This window comes from Pan troglodytes, chromosome 1 (assembly GCF_028858775.2).
Source record: "Pan troglodytes isolate AG18354 chromosome 1, NHGRI_mPanTro3-v2.0_pri, whole genome shotgun sequence".
Classification (NCBI taxonomy): domain Eukaryota; kingdom Metazoa; phylum Chordata; class Mammalia; order Primates; family Hominidae; genus Pan; species Pan troglodytes.
In genome coordinates this window covers 230,284,275-230,297,845 of record NC_072398.2, presented here as the reverse complement: position 1 = coordinate 230,297,845, position 13,571 = coordinate 230,284,275, and the positions used below count along the sequence as shown (strand labels likewise).

The 13,571-nt window shown below is 52.9% G+C and overlaps 1 protein-coding gene and 1 pseudogene across 3 annotated transcripts in view; both read right to left on the bottom strand.

Annotated features, from left to right (window-relative positions):
- Window positions 1-3,759: 3,759 nt before the first annotated feature.
- LOC101058091 (uncharacterized) lies at window positions 3,760-6,424 on the bottom strand (annotated as a pseudogene).
- The window catches only part of SLC35E2 (solute carrier family 35 member E2), a 32,831-nt gene continuing 23,019 nt past the window's right edge, over window positions 3,760-13,571 (bottom strand). For all 3 annotated transcript variants that reach the window (XM_016952328.4, XM_009446562.5, XM_016952343.4), the window contains exons 6-9: window positions 12,619-12,672; window positions 12,184-12,256; window positions 10,848-10,993; window positions 3,760-8,459 (exon numbers count right to left, since the gene is read on the bottom strand). In XM_016952328.4, the coding sequence (XP_016807817.1) occupies window positions 8,222-8,459; window positions 10,848-10,993; window positions 12,184-12,256; window positions 12,619-12,672 (511 nt within the window). In that variant the 3' untranslated portion in view covers window positions 3,760-8,221. The remainder of the gene's footprint in view (window positions 8,460-10,847; window positions 10,994-12,183; window positions 12,257-12,618; window positions 12,673-13,571) is intronic.

The following is a 13,571-nucleotide window of genomic DNA, read 5'->3' as shown; positions in this document are numbered from 1 at the left end:
AAAACCTCGTCTCTACAAAAAATACAAAAGTTAGCCCAGTGTGGTGGCGCGTGCCTGTATTCCTAGCTACAGGAAGGAGGCTGCTAGAGGCAGGAGGATCACTTGAATCAGAGAGGTCAAGGCTGCAATGAGCCAAGACTGTGCCACTGCACTCCAGCCTAGATAACAAAGTAAGACTTGGTTAAAAAAAAAAAAAAAAAAAAAGTAAGTTCTAGGCTGAGGCGGGTGGATCACAAGGTCAGGAGGTCAAGACCAGCCTGGCCAACACGGCGAAAACCCTGTCTCCACTGAAAATACAAAACTTAGCTGGGCGTGGTGGCGGGTGCCTGTAATCCCAGCTACTCGGGAGGCCGAGGCAGGAGAATCGCTTGAATCCGAAAGGCGGAGGTTCCAGTGAGCCGAGGTCGCGTCACTGCACTCCAGCAAGACCCCGTCTCAAAAAAAAAAAAAAAAAACAAGAAGGATAAGTTGTAAGTCAGGCAAGGTGGCGAGCGCCTGTAGTCCCATATACTCTGCAAGCTGAGATGGGAGACCGATTGAGCCCAGGAGTTCCAGGCTGAAGTGCGCTTGTGAACAGCCACTGCGCTGTGGCATGGGCGACAAAAAAGAGTGATGGGTTCTGAAAAATGACCGCTTGAAATCAAATCTCGTTTCTGTCATTCTTGTATGGTCTTGGGTAACGTAATTCACCTCAGTTTAGTCTTCCGTACAACCAGAATAACAACACCTACGTGATAGTATCGATCGCGGATTAAAGATCATCCGTTTAAAGGCTCTTAACTCAGGACCTGCCACTCATCAAACACTGCTTTTACTGTCAGAATCCGCCAGAAAGACCGCTTGGACTACGTGAAGCCACTAGCACACTGGACAGCTGCACCTTGAGACCGGGGAGATGCTCCGAGATGTGCTCGCGAACAAGGCCACCTGACCCGGGCACTGGGCTATTTCCTCGGGTTCAGTCCCGCACACTTGAGGTTCAGCCTGGCAGACGTTGGCTCCAGACAGCGTTTGGACCCGCCGCCTCCACCACCCAAAGTTCCGTGCGGGATGAGACTGTCCGCGGAAGCGAGGGTGTCGCTCGCCCCTGGGCCCAGGTCCGCCCCGCTCCGAGGCCTGCTCGGAAGAAAGACCTCGGTGCGCAGTTCTCGTCGCGCTCCCACACCTGGTCCGCCCAATCGGAACTCACCCCTACGCCGCCGCCGCTGCCGCCGCCGCCGCCGCCGCCGCCGGTCCCGGAGCCAGAGAAGAAACAGCAACCGGCGCGCGCCAGAAGTATCGTCACTTCCTGTATTGGCGCGTAATGATGATATAATAGCCGACCTCCGGCCCAGAACTCGAGACAACGACAGGGGCTCGCTCTGTGCGGCACTTCCTGTGTCTGCGCGGGATGATGACGCATAAAACAGCGCTTGCTCAGGTCCAGGACTCCAGAAGAAACAGCGCGGTGAGCGCACTTCCGACTTCGGCGCGGGCTGGTGACGCAGGAATGGCGACTCCGGGAGAGCGACGCCCACTTTTGGAGCAGTTTGCGCCTGCGCGGAACGCGTGGCCGGCTTCCGGAATCCTACAGGGACTTTTCCGGTAGCGAAGCCCGCGCCCCTGCCAAGGCTTGCGAGCAGAATGCCTTCGCGATGGACGCCCGCATTCCACCCTCTTGACCGCTGGGACCCCTAGTGGCGGGTGGGTGGAGCGCGCTCCATTTACCTGCTGGTTACCTCGTGAGGCGCCTCAGGTCTGTCTTGTAAAGGCCGATCTCGGAATTTAACTCTGAACCTTACCCAAAAACAGGGCAGGGAGAGCTCTTACGATGTGATTTTATTTTATTTATTCATGTATTTACTTTTGAGTCGGCGCCTTGCTCTGCCGCCCAGGTTGGAGTGCAGTGGCGTGGTCTTGGCTCACTGCAGCCTCCTCCCGGGTTCAGGGAATTTTCCTGCCTCAGCCTCCCGAGTAGCTGGAACCACAGGCCCCCGCCACCACGCCCGGCTAATTTTTATATTTTTGGTAGAGACGGGGTTTCGCCATATTGGCCAGGCTGGTCTCGAACTCCTGACCTCAAGTGATCCGCCCGCTTCGTCCTCCCAAAGTGCTGGGATGACAGGCGTGAGCCACCGCGCCCGGCCTTTTACAATGTGATTTTGAAGCTGACACTGGCAGTGGGTCCTCAAAGTGCAGACTCACTGGGTATGGTGCTTCCCCCAACTCCCAGGGCCCCACTCCAAACCCATGGATTCAGAGCATTGCAGGAGAAGAGGATAAAACGAGTAATTATTCCCTTTCCATATGTCAGGTTTTCCTCTTGACTTGAAAAGTCACAGAAAAATGCTTTAGACATCTGAATCTCAGGAAACAAACAATGGAAGATAAACATCCGCATTTACTGGGCCTGAAATGGGAAAATGAAAGATGTGGCAAGAAACTGACAAGGGCCCAAGAAGGGCGATGGGTATCGGAATTTTTTTCATCCCGGAATGAAATGCTGCTTGCTTTGTGTACCCAAGCTCTTTTTTTATTTTTATTTTTTTGAGACGGAGTCTCGCTCTGTTGCCCAGGCTGGAGTGCAGTGGCGCGATCTCGGGTCACTGGAAGCTCCGCCTCCTGGGTTCACGCCATTCTCCTGCCTCCACTCCATTCGCCCGCATTAGGCTCCTGAGTACCTGTGACTACAGACGCCTGCCACCATGCCCAGCTAATTTTTTTTTTTTTATTTTGGGTAGAGACGGGGTTTTACCGTGTTAGCCAGGATGGTCTCAATCTTCTGACCTCGTGATCAGCCTGCCTCTGCCTCCCAAAGTGCTGGGATTACAGGCGTGAGCCACCGCGCCTGGCCTCCCCCAAGCTCTTAATGTTGCTTCCTGAATTCTTGGTAACTGGGGAAATCTCCCTATTTTTTTATTTTATTTTTTTTTGAGACGGAGTCTCGCTCTGTCGCCCAGGCTGGAGTGCAGTGGCGCAATCTCGGCTCGCTGCAAGCCCCACCTCCCGGGTTCAACGCCATTATCCTGCGAGCCTCAGCCTCCCGAGTAGCTGGGACTACAGGCGCCCACCACTACGCCCGGCTAATTTTTTTGTGTTTTTAGTTGAGATGGGGTTTCACTGTGTTAGCCAGGATGGTCTTGATCTCATGACCTTGCGATCCGCCTGCCTTGGCCTCCCAAAGGGTTGGGATTACAGGCGTGAGCCACAGCACCTTTTTTTTTCTGTTTTGAGAAAAAGTCTCGCTGTGTCACCCAGGTTGGAGTGCAGTGGCACAATTTTGGGTAACTGCAGCCTCCGTCTCCTGGGTACAAGTGATTCTCCTGCCTCAGCCTCCCGAGTAGCTGGGATTATAGGCGTGCGCCACCACACCTGGCTAACTTTTGTATTTTTAGTAGCGACAGGGTTTTGCCATGTTGGCCAGGCTGGTCTTGAACTCCTGACCTTAAGTATCTGCCCACCAGCCTCCCAAAGTGCTGGAATTATAGGCATGAGCCACCGTGCCCGGCCAAAAATCTCCATTTTACCCTTCCTTTGTGAAATCTGTGAGTACCCAAATGCAGCCACTCATGTCAAACCCTAACAAAATCGACCCCAGAGCCCACGAGGAGGGGGTGGCCTCGCACTTGCGCTTGATAGGAGCTGCCACAAGGGCCTTTCCCAACCAGAACTTTGGGTTCAGCCACTTCTGTGAAGAGCCTCTTTGCTAGCAACAGCCAGCCCCACCGGTGAACAAAGTAGCATGAACACCAGAGTTCCACAAGGAAGAAAACAAAGCAGTCCATATTTAACATTTATTTTACTTTGCTGAGCAAGAATCATAGACAGCTACTACCACAGCTGCTTCGTTTGGACAAAAATAACCAGGAGGCATCCACAGGATTAGTTACACGGTATCAACTTACCACCACAGCAGAATCAACAGTGACTCGCTAATTAACAGAACCGTTTGCTAGAAAGCACTAATGTAGTTATATAAATACTGAAATAGGTCACATGCAAAACACTATAAACGTTTTGTATGATGTACTTTTAGTTCTCCATAGTTTTGTTTGGTATAAAGGAAATATAATTTGGCTGTGACGTAGACTGTTGATGTAATTTTCAAGTTTTCCCGTATGGGGAAAGTTGCCCTGACTGTGGCCCTTTTCAAGGTGGAGCCTCCAACACCACGTTGGCAGATTCAGACTCCGTGAACAGTCTAAATGAGCAAGTCAGCTGAATGCCACTTTCAGATGAAAGGGAAATGAGATGGAAAACAACAAAAAAGGACTGCCAGGCGGAACAGTTTCCAACCGAGTTTTCGTTGAGTGAGGATCCAGCAGCCATCAAACTCAAACATAGGGGCCCGCAGGGAAACTGGAGGAAATACTTCAGAGACAGCAAAGCTGAAGGTTTCTGTGCTCTGAGGGATCGGAGAGTGGATGTCCCACTCCTGTATCCTCAGCCAGACACAGAACTAGCCAGATTCATTAGGGAAGCTCGGATGCTCTCATTCTATAAAGTAAGGCCCCCAGCAGGGCACATACATACATTGGGAAAGAATAAACCCCTTAGTACCATGTTGGTCAAAGGCAAGAGAGAGAATTCTATTTCCATCTGGAATGTCATTCTTGTTTACTTCTTCCAACAGTGAAATACTTCCAGGCCTTCGAAAGGCCATCCTTTGGACACATGTAAAAAGCTGTCTTGTTGGCCCGTTATTCCCACTAACCCGTCTGAGTGATCACCCAGGAGCGCGGCGGCAGCAAGCAGAGCTCACCGGATTTGGGACAAGGATTTTAAAGGCAGCTACAAAGCTGAGCTCTATTTGCTGATGATAGTCTCTGTTCAGCTCTTTAAAATGACTGTCTGACTCACCATGATAATTTTTCACAAATTAAAGACACATTTTGGGTTGTGCAACAGTGTTCTCATCTTTCCAGGCAGGCAGATTATTTTAATGCTGTTATACAGGGAATTGGGAGTCTCGGATTTTCTTTTTTAACCTTTTTATGCCATTCAGTAGGGGAAGTTTCCTTGAAAGTTAGACAGCTGCAAATCTCTAAGTATCAACGTAAAGAAGCAGATGACCCAATTTGGGAGGTGGTTCAAGTGTTCTGTTTGTTTACAAAGGCACAGACCACGACCATGGACACACCCAGTGGAAGTAACCACACCCGGTGTGTTCCTAGAAGCTCACCTGTGACAGTTCAACAAGAACTTACTATTCTAGAAAAGTATTACACAAAGTTATTTAAAAAAATGTCTCTACAATCGTTAACACGGCCAAGCCAGGCCTTGGGTTTTGCCTCTTGGTGCCCGGCTGTGCTGGGAATGCCATGAAGACCAGCGGCTGGAAACCGACTTGGGCATGGAGAGGAGACTGAGGGAGAGGGAGGGGACAGCACGACTGAGCAAGGGCACAGTGCTGGCCGCCTCATGGGCTCCAGGCTCCTTCTGCCAGGATGAGGAAGAGGCCCCAGAGCAGCGTTACACAGGAAATTACCCTATTTGCTAATCCTTTGGAAAAATGTTTGTTTCTGGTCCATAAACAGAAAATCAAAACAGGATGGCAGCTCCTTGTGAGGGTGGAGGGGAGGGCACCAGAGGATGTGCGGCTGGAAATTCCAAGGTGCTCAGAACCAGGCGCCTGCACCTCTCCTTATGCCAGACCACAATCTTCAAAGAGGCCGGCAGCCATATTCTCGATGGGGAGGTGGACAAGGCCACCCTGGGGATTGCTTTCAATCTGTCCTCACAAATCAACAACCCCCCGCCACCTCCAGGGCATTTTCTAATAGTGTTTGTTTTTGAGACGGAATCTTGCCCTGTTGCCTAGGCTGGAGTGCAATGGCACCATCTTGGCTCACTGCAACCTCCACCTCCGGGGTTCGAACAATTCTCCTGCCTCAGCCTCCTGAGTAACTGGGATTACAGGCACCCACCATCGCACCCAGCTAATTTTTGTATTTTTGGTAGATACAGGGTTTCATCATGTTGGCCAGGCTGGTCTCGAACTCCTGGCCTTGTGATCCGCCAGCTGCTGCCTCCCAAAGTGCTGCGATTAGAGGCGTGAGCCACCGCACCCAGTCTTCTATTAGTTTTTGAGGAAAGCAGAAAAAAAGAAATGGAAACCCAGGGAAAGTCACGTGACAAAACATCTTCGCAGCGCAGTGAGCACACACCTGGCCTGTCCTCCACACACAGGTCAGCGGTTTTATAGAAGCGGCTGAAGCAGGTGTAGTAGCCCACGCCTATATTCTCGACACTACGGGAGGCTGAGTGGGAAGGATTGCTTGAGCCGAGGAGTTCAAGACCAGCCTGGGCAACAAAGCGAGAGCCCAGCTCAACAAAAAAATAGCCAGGCATGGTGGCACGTGCCTGTGGTTCCAGCCACATGGGAGGCTGAGGTGGGAGGATCACTTGAGCCCAGGAAGTCGAGGCTGCAGTGAGCCAAGATCATGGCACTGTACTCCAGCCTGGGTGACAGACAGAGCAAGACTGTCTCAAAAAAATAAAAAGGTTACTTGTGGGTTAAAAAGCCTCACTTTGGTCCGTCATCATGGCAGACTTTTTCGAGTAGGTAGAAGTTAATGAGTCAGAATTATTGCTCTGTTCCTGAACGATTTTATCTTCAGGAGGGGCTATTTTTGTATTTCCCGGGTGAGAAGCCAAATGGAAAACCAGTGAAGGGACCATGGGTGCCAAAGGCCTAAAGAGCAGGCAGGGAAATGAGACTCGGGGCCGAGCAGGCGGGGAAATGAGACTCGGGGCCGAGCAGGTGGGGAAATGAGACTGGGGACCACTGGAGCCCCAGCTGCCTCTGACAAGCCCTGGAGCTCTGGGTCTCAAAGGCTGGCTGGCAACAGGCTGCACCGGGCATGGGAATCCGCCGGCTGCGAGATTGGGGGTAAAGAGCTCAGACACGGTCAGAAGCCTCTGCCTAACACACGGCTCCAGTAGCCACTCCTCAGGCCTCCTGCGCCCTCGGGGGTGCGTGACACAGGAGGATGAGTTGAGCTGGCTGGTGGCCCCAGTGTGCAGTACTACTGTCCCTTGGGGAGAGTGGGACGGGGTGGGCGCCTGACACATACCACGCGCCCCAGAAACATTCAGTGTGGACGCTTCCTTTTTCAGCAAGGACGGCGCCCAGGTAAACGCCACGTAACCCAAACCATCAACACTGCAGCGTCCTGCTGAAGGCTCACGTGGGGAACCGGACAGGTGCTAGGTGATGAGATTAGGAACAGTGGGCTCTGAGGGAGGACAGACAGGCTCACCCCACGGGGACCTCAGAACAGCCTGCCTCATACTCAGAGTCCAAAAAAGAAAAGGAACGTACACATCTCCTCCCAAGTTAAACACGAGAGGTTTGTCCTCAACCTCAGGGCTGGAAACCACCACAGGTAGGAGGGCAGGGTGCCCTGGGGTTGCGGGGAGCTCATGCAGCCCAGGGTGGGGAAGGGGTAGGGGGGCAGGGTGCCCCCCGGGGGAAGGTGGGCAGGGGCTCACGCAGCCCAGGGTGTGGAAGGTGACGGGCAGGGCACCCCGGTGTGGGGAGCTCACGCAGCCCAGGGTGTGGAAGAGGTAGGGCCTTCCTCTAAACAGAAGCGACTGAACGGCCTCCGTGCTCGTAGCCCTTGAGTGCCGTGCAATGCTGCAGCTTGAGGCTTGCGATGCCTCTGGGATAGTCTGAGGATGCCCACAGCCCTGGGTCAGGTGGGGAGAAGTTCTGAGTGCCCACTGTGGCAGCAGGAGACCCTTCCTTCCAGGGCCCTCTGTCCCCTCCCTTCGGCCCTGCTCTGTGGCCTCATGCCCAGGGCCAGTCTGCCGCCGGTCCAGGGCCTCAGGGCCTTCGACGGCTGGTGTGGGAAGCCGAGGGCTCTCTTGGCTGTGGCAGGGAGCGGCTCTCGTTGGCACTGGACCCACCTCTGGCTCCCGGTGGACCCTGGGGTGCCGCCCAGAGAGGAAGTGGGCACCCCCAGCATGGGAGCCTCAGAGGCTGTTTTCACATTACACGGGGATGGGCTCGGCGGACACAGTCAGCTACTGGTCTGGTCTCTACTCCAGGAAGCTGATACCTGGAATCCCCAGTTTGAGTTTCTGCTGGTCTTCACCGACAAACCGAGAAAGCCGCAGGCAATGGCCAACTTAGCTCCTCATGCCCTGCACCGCAGCAGGGCCATGAAGGAGGGCGTCCCTGCCCATTTCTGGGGGATGCAGTGTCACGAGGACAGCAGCAGCTGGCAGCTTCCTGCTCTCAGGGATGCTGCCTGGGGTCCTGTGGAAGCAGTGGCTCCACTGTGTCGTCTGGGGCCCGGCCAGTGGCTGCAGCCAGGCTCTGCAGCGCCTCCTGCTGGTGTTGCCTGGCTTTGTTGTAGAGCAGGACCCCAACTGTCACCAGGGCTGTGCCAACGGCCGACAAGCTGGTGATCTTGTTGCCGAAAACGATTACGCTGAGCCAGATGGACAAGGCATGCTTCACGGTGCTGGCGACGCTGCAGAGACAAGGGGAGGCAGCAGGGGCGCTCAGGGTTATGGTCTCCTCAGCCCGTGGCCAGCAGCTTGGCTGAGCCTGGGTCTGGAGGCTGGGCGGGGTTGGGGGACTCAGCGTCACGGTGACATCAGCCCTGCGGCCAGCAGCTCAGCTGACCCCGGGTCTGGAGGCCAGGATGGGGCGGGGGTGCTCAACGGGACCTGGGTGGTGGTGAGCTCAGCCCAGGGGTTTGGGAGCTTTCAGCGGGGCTTGCCTGCTCCCTCGTCCCTTCTTTTTTGAGGGGTACTTTTCATTATTAAAAAACGCAGAGGAGGAGAAACCTAAGTAACGGCCACATCCTGTGATCTAGACGCAGGAATTCATGACATCCGCCTCATCAGCTTCATCCAATCGAGGTGGGTCTCACTATGTAGCCCAGGCTGGTCTTCAAATCCTGGGCTCAAGTGATCTTCCCACCTGGGCTTCCCACAGGGCTAGGATCATAGGCGTGAGCCACCACACCCGGATGAAATATTTTTAAGTAAATTACAGGTATCATGACATCTCACCCCTGAGTACTTCAGCCTGCTCTCTAAAGAACAAGAACATCACTGGGCGCAGCGGCTTAGCCTGGAATCCCAGCACTGTGGGAGGCTGGGCGTGGGGGCTCATGCTTGTAACCCCAGCACTGTGGGAGGCTGGGCGTGGGGGCTCATGTCTGTAACCCCAGCACTGTGGGAGGCTGGGTGTGGGGGCTCATGCTTGTAACCCCAGCACTGTGGGAGGCTGGGCGTGGGGGCTCATGTCTGTAACCCCAGCACTGTGGGAGGCCGGGCACGGGGGCTCAGCCTGTCATCCCAGCACTGTGGAGGCCGGGCGCCGTGGCTCATGCCTGTAATCCCAGCACTGTGGGAGGCCGAGGCGGGCGGATCGCCTGAGGTCAGGAGTTTGAGACCAGCCTGGCCAACATGGTGAAACCCTGTCTCCACTAAAAATACAAAAATTAGCCGGGCATGGTGGCACACGCCTGTAATCCCAGCTACTTGGGAGGCTGGGGCAGGAGAATCACTTCAACCCGGGAGGCGGAGGTTGCAGTGAGCCGAGATCAAACTAAGGAAATCCAGCTCTGGGTGACAGAGCAAGACTCTGTTTCAGGAAAAATAAAGTACATAGGCAGGGCGCGGTGGCTCACGCCTGTAATCCCAGCACTTTGGGAGGCTGAGGCGGGCAGATCACAAGGTCAGGAGATCGAGACCATCCTGGCTAACACGGTGAAACCCTGTCTCTACTAAAAAATACAAAAAAAAAAAATTAGCTGGGCATGGTGGCAGTCGCCTGTAGTCCCAGCTACTCGGGAGGCGGAGGCAGGAGAATGGCGTGAACCCAGGAGGCAGAGCTTGCAGTGAGCCGAGACTGCGATACTGAACTCCAGCCTGGGTGAAAGAGTGAGACTCTGTCTCAAAAAAAAAAAAAAAAAAATAAATAAATAAAATAAATTTAAAAATAAATAAATAAATAAATAAAATAAAATAAGTTGCAAATAAATTGCAACTTCATTCAATCTGCCCAGTTACAGAAGTGGAAAGAAGCTGAAGGATCCTCCCCGTTTCTAGAGCTGCGCCACACGGCACAGGAAGCAGTGGCCACAGGTGTCTGTTCAAGTTCAAACTGACGGCAATCAGCTTGAATTCCGAATCTGGTTCTTGTTATATTCTCCACATTTCAAGTGCTCAGAAGCCGTATGTGGCCAGTGGCTCCTGCACTGGACAGCCCAGAAGAGACCATTCCATTCCTGCAGACAAGACTAGTCGCAGCGCCCGGCTATTCTAGACAGAAAAGCACTCAATTTCAAAAACCTTCAAACGCAGAGACTTCTAGTGGAGATTTCCCTAAATACCTATTTCACACAGTTTACGGTTTATTTTACAGTTTCTCATTTGTTTTTTTGTTTTTGAGAAGGACTCTCACTCCCATCCCTCAGGCTGGAGTGCAGTGGTGAGATCTCGACTCACTGTAACCTCCGGCTCCCGGGTTCAAGTGATTCTCCTGCCTCAGCCTCCCGAGTAGCTGGGATTACAGATGCCCAGCATCACACCCGGCTAATTTTTGTATTTTTAGTAGAGATGGGGTTTCACCATGTTGGCCAGGCTGGTCTTGAACTCCTGACCTCAAGTGATCCACTTGCCTTGTCCTCTCAAGTGCTGGGATTACAGGCATGAGCCACTGGGCCCAGCCTATCGTTTGCATTTCAAACAGCATGGGTATAAAATAGCCTAGTAATTACACTGCATAGCCACAGTCATCCCTGTGGAAGAGAATCACATGTGTCCCTTATAAAAATACCTAGATTTCTGGTCTCCTTTGTAAACAACCTGGACACACTCGACTCTTGGGAAGTTCCTCTGCTCACCTGAAAGTCACCGGGGAGATTTTCCCCATGAGGGCGTACGCCGTGACGCTCTGAAGGTGGAACAGGACTCCGTCTGTCAGAAGCAGCAGCACCACGTCCTGGTTGTAGCTGAAGCTCTTCCCGCTCCTCCCGATCACTGGGACGTCCTGTGTGGCAAACAAAAGGGTACTCTATCGGTTTCCATTGTCCATCTACTAATCATCCACCACAAACGCCCAGCGCCACTCCTGCCCAGAAACTGGGTAAAGCTGCTGCCACTGAGGACAGCCCTGAAAATGCCTCGAGGGGACAGCTGGACTGTGCACTCATCCATTTTCTGTTTTTTTTTTGTTTGTTTTTATTATTTTTTGCACTAATTAATTTTCACCATGCAGATGCAAATGGACAAGCACATGAAAGAGGCTGAACATCACCATCATCAGGAAAATGCAACAGAAACCCCAATGCGGGGCCAGGCGTGGCCAGTCTGGCCAACACGGTGAAACCTCGTCTCTACTAAAAACATAAAAACTAGCCAGGCATGGTGGCGGACGCCTGTAATCCCAGCTACTCGGGAGGCTGAGGCAGGACAATCACTTAAACCCGGGAGGCGGAGGTTGCAGTGAGCTGAGATCGCACCACTGCACTCCAGCCTGGGCGACAGAGTGAAATATCATCTCCAAAAAAAAAAAAAAAAATTAAATATAGAATTATTATATAATCCAGCACTTCCACTGCTGGGTATACACGCACAAGAACTGATGGCCCTGGCCGGCAACCACAACTTCCCTGCAGGGAGAATGGCCAAGTCAGTCAGCCTTGACAGCTAATGGATTAAAATCCAGAAAACCGCAGTAAGAACTTGAAACTGCATCTCACACAGAGAACCCTCTGTGTGGGAGACTCTAGGGAAGTCTACAAATTGCAGGTCCCAGCTACTTGGGAAGCTGAGGCAGGAGAATAACTTGAGCCTGGTAGGCAGACTTTGCAGTGAGCAGAGATCACACCATTGCACTCCAGCCTGGGATACAGAGCGAGACTCTTTATAAAAAAAAAAAAAAAAAAAAAGTTTTTCTAATAAAAAAAAGAAATTAAGCTAACCTAAAAGTCGTCTCAAGTTGAATGATGAAGAATCAAAACAAAACAAACAAACAATAAACAAAATAAAAGTCTTCACACAGAAATCTGAGCTGCAAACCCCGAGTGGCTCCCAGGGCAACTCAGCTAAGCAGGACCCGCAGCGGAGCTGGGCCCGACCAGCCAGCACACGGCCTGGAAACGGAAGTCATTCTGCTCCCGAATCACCGGAGAAGGCAGCCCGGCAAGTAAGGACGGGACGCCTGTGTCTGAAACCCACCGTAAAGAAGACCCGGGCCGGGACGAGCATGGCCACCGCAGCGGCGCTGGTATAGAACTGCAGCTCCGGGGCCCTGTGGGTGACAGAACACGCTGGGCCCCCCGTGTCGGGACAGGCCGAGTTCACACGCAGCTCCCTCACAGCAAGAACACCCAGGCACCCCAGCCCAGAAGACGTTCATTCTCTCTAGGCAGGACTGGGGCCGCTGCAGCTTCCCAGAAATGAAAACGCAAACGCACACCAGGCTGGCTGAGGGGCTCAAGGGAGTAGCTGAGAAACAGGCGGGTCTCTCCCGAGCTTAGACAGGGTACTTGTAAAGGCCACCCAGGCCAGACAGGAAGGGAGTCAGGCCTGTGGGGTGTTCTGACTCTTACAGTGGGCAGGAAGTCCTCTTCGTCTTATGACTTGGAGATTTCACTGACGAATAATACTTACGAGAACCTGTATTTGTCCCCGCTGAGCAGCTTTTTTGAAAAAACATTTTGCAAACTAGAATAAAGAAAAGAGATTATGCATCAATACTAGTCCTCGGCACGGAACATCAGGGGGACAAGGTGTCTGCGCTCACACGGAGCGATGGCGACAATGACCAGACCTCAGTGGTGCCCGCCACCACGCCTGGCTACTTTTTGTATTTTTAGTAGAGATGGGGTTTCACCGTGTTGGCCAGGCTGGTCTCCAACTCCTGACCTCAAGTGATCCACCCGCCTCAGCCTCCCAAAGTGCTGGGATTACAAGTGTGAGCCACCACGCCCAACAGATTTTTTTTTTTTTTTTTTTGAGACAGAGTCTGGCTCTGTCGCCCAGGCTGGAGTGTGGTGGCGCGATCTCGGCTCACTGCAAGCTCCGCCTCCCAGGTTCACGCCACTCTCCTCGGCCTCCCAAGTAGCTGGGACTACAGGCGTCCGCCACCACGCCCGACTAATCTTTTGTATTTTTAGTAGAGATGGGGTTTCACCATGTTAGCCAGGATGGTCTCGATCTCCTGACCTCGTGATCCACCCGCCTTGGCCTCCCAAAGTGCTGGGATTACAGGCGTGAGCCACTGTGCCCAACATATTTTTATTTTTACTTCTATATTATTCAAAATCTCACCACAAACCTGTTTTGATTATCAGTAATAATGATAAACTCTCAGACACCAGTGGTGGTGTCTTTTCCTTTCTTTCCTCAAAAGCAGAAAAAGCCTAGAAGCCGGTCATTCTCAAAGGGCAGGTTTTGCCAGGGCTGGAATGTGGCCATTAACAGCACGGCAGGGAGGTGGACGCCCAATTCTGGGTGAATCTGAACGGCCCCCGAAGTGCAGCGTCCACCGCTCTTCTCTACCGAGTGACAAAGACGTAAATAACAGGGCCCTCTCCTCTGGGACCCTGCCATGCGCTGTCCTC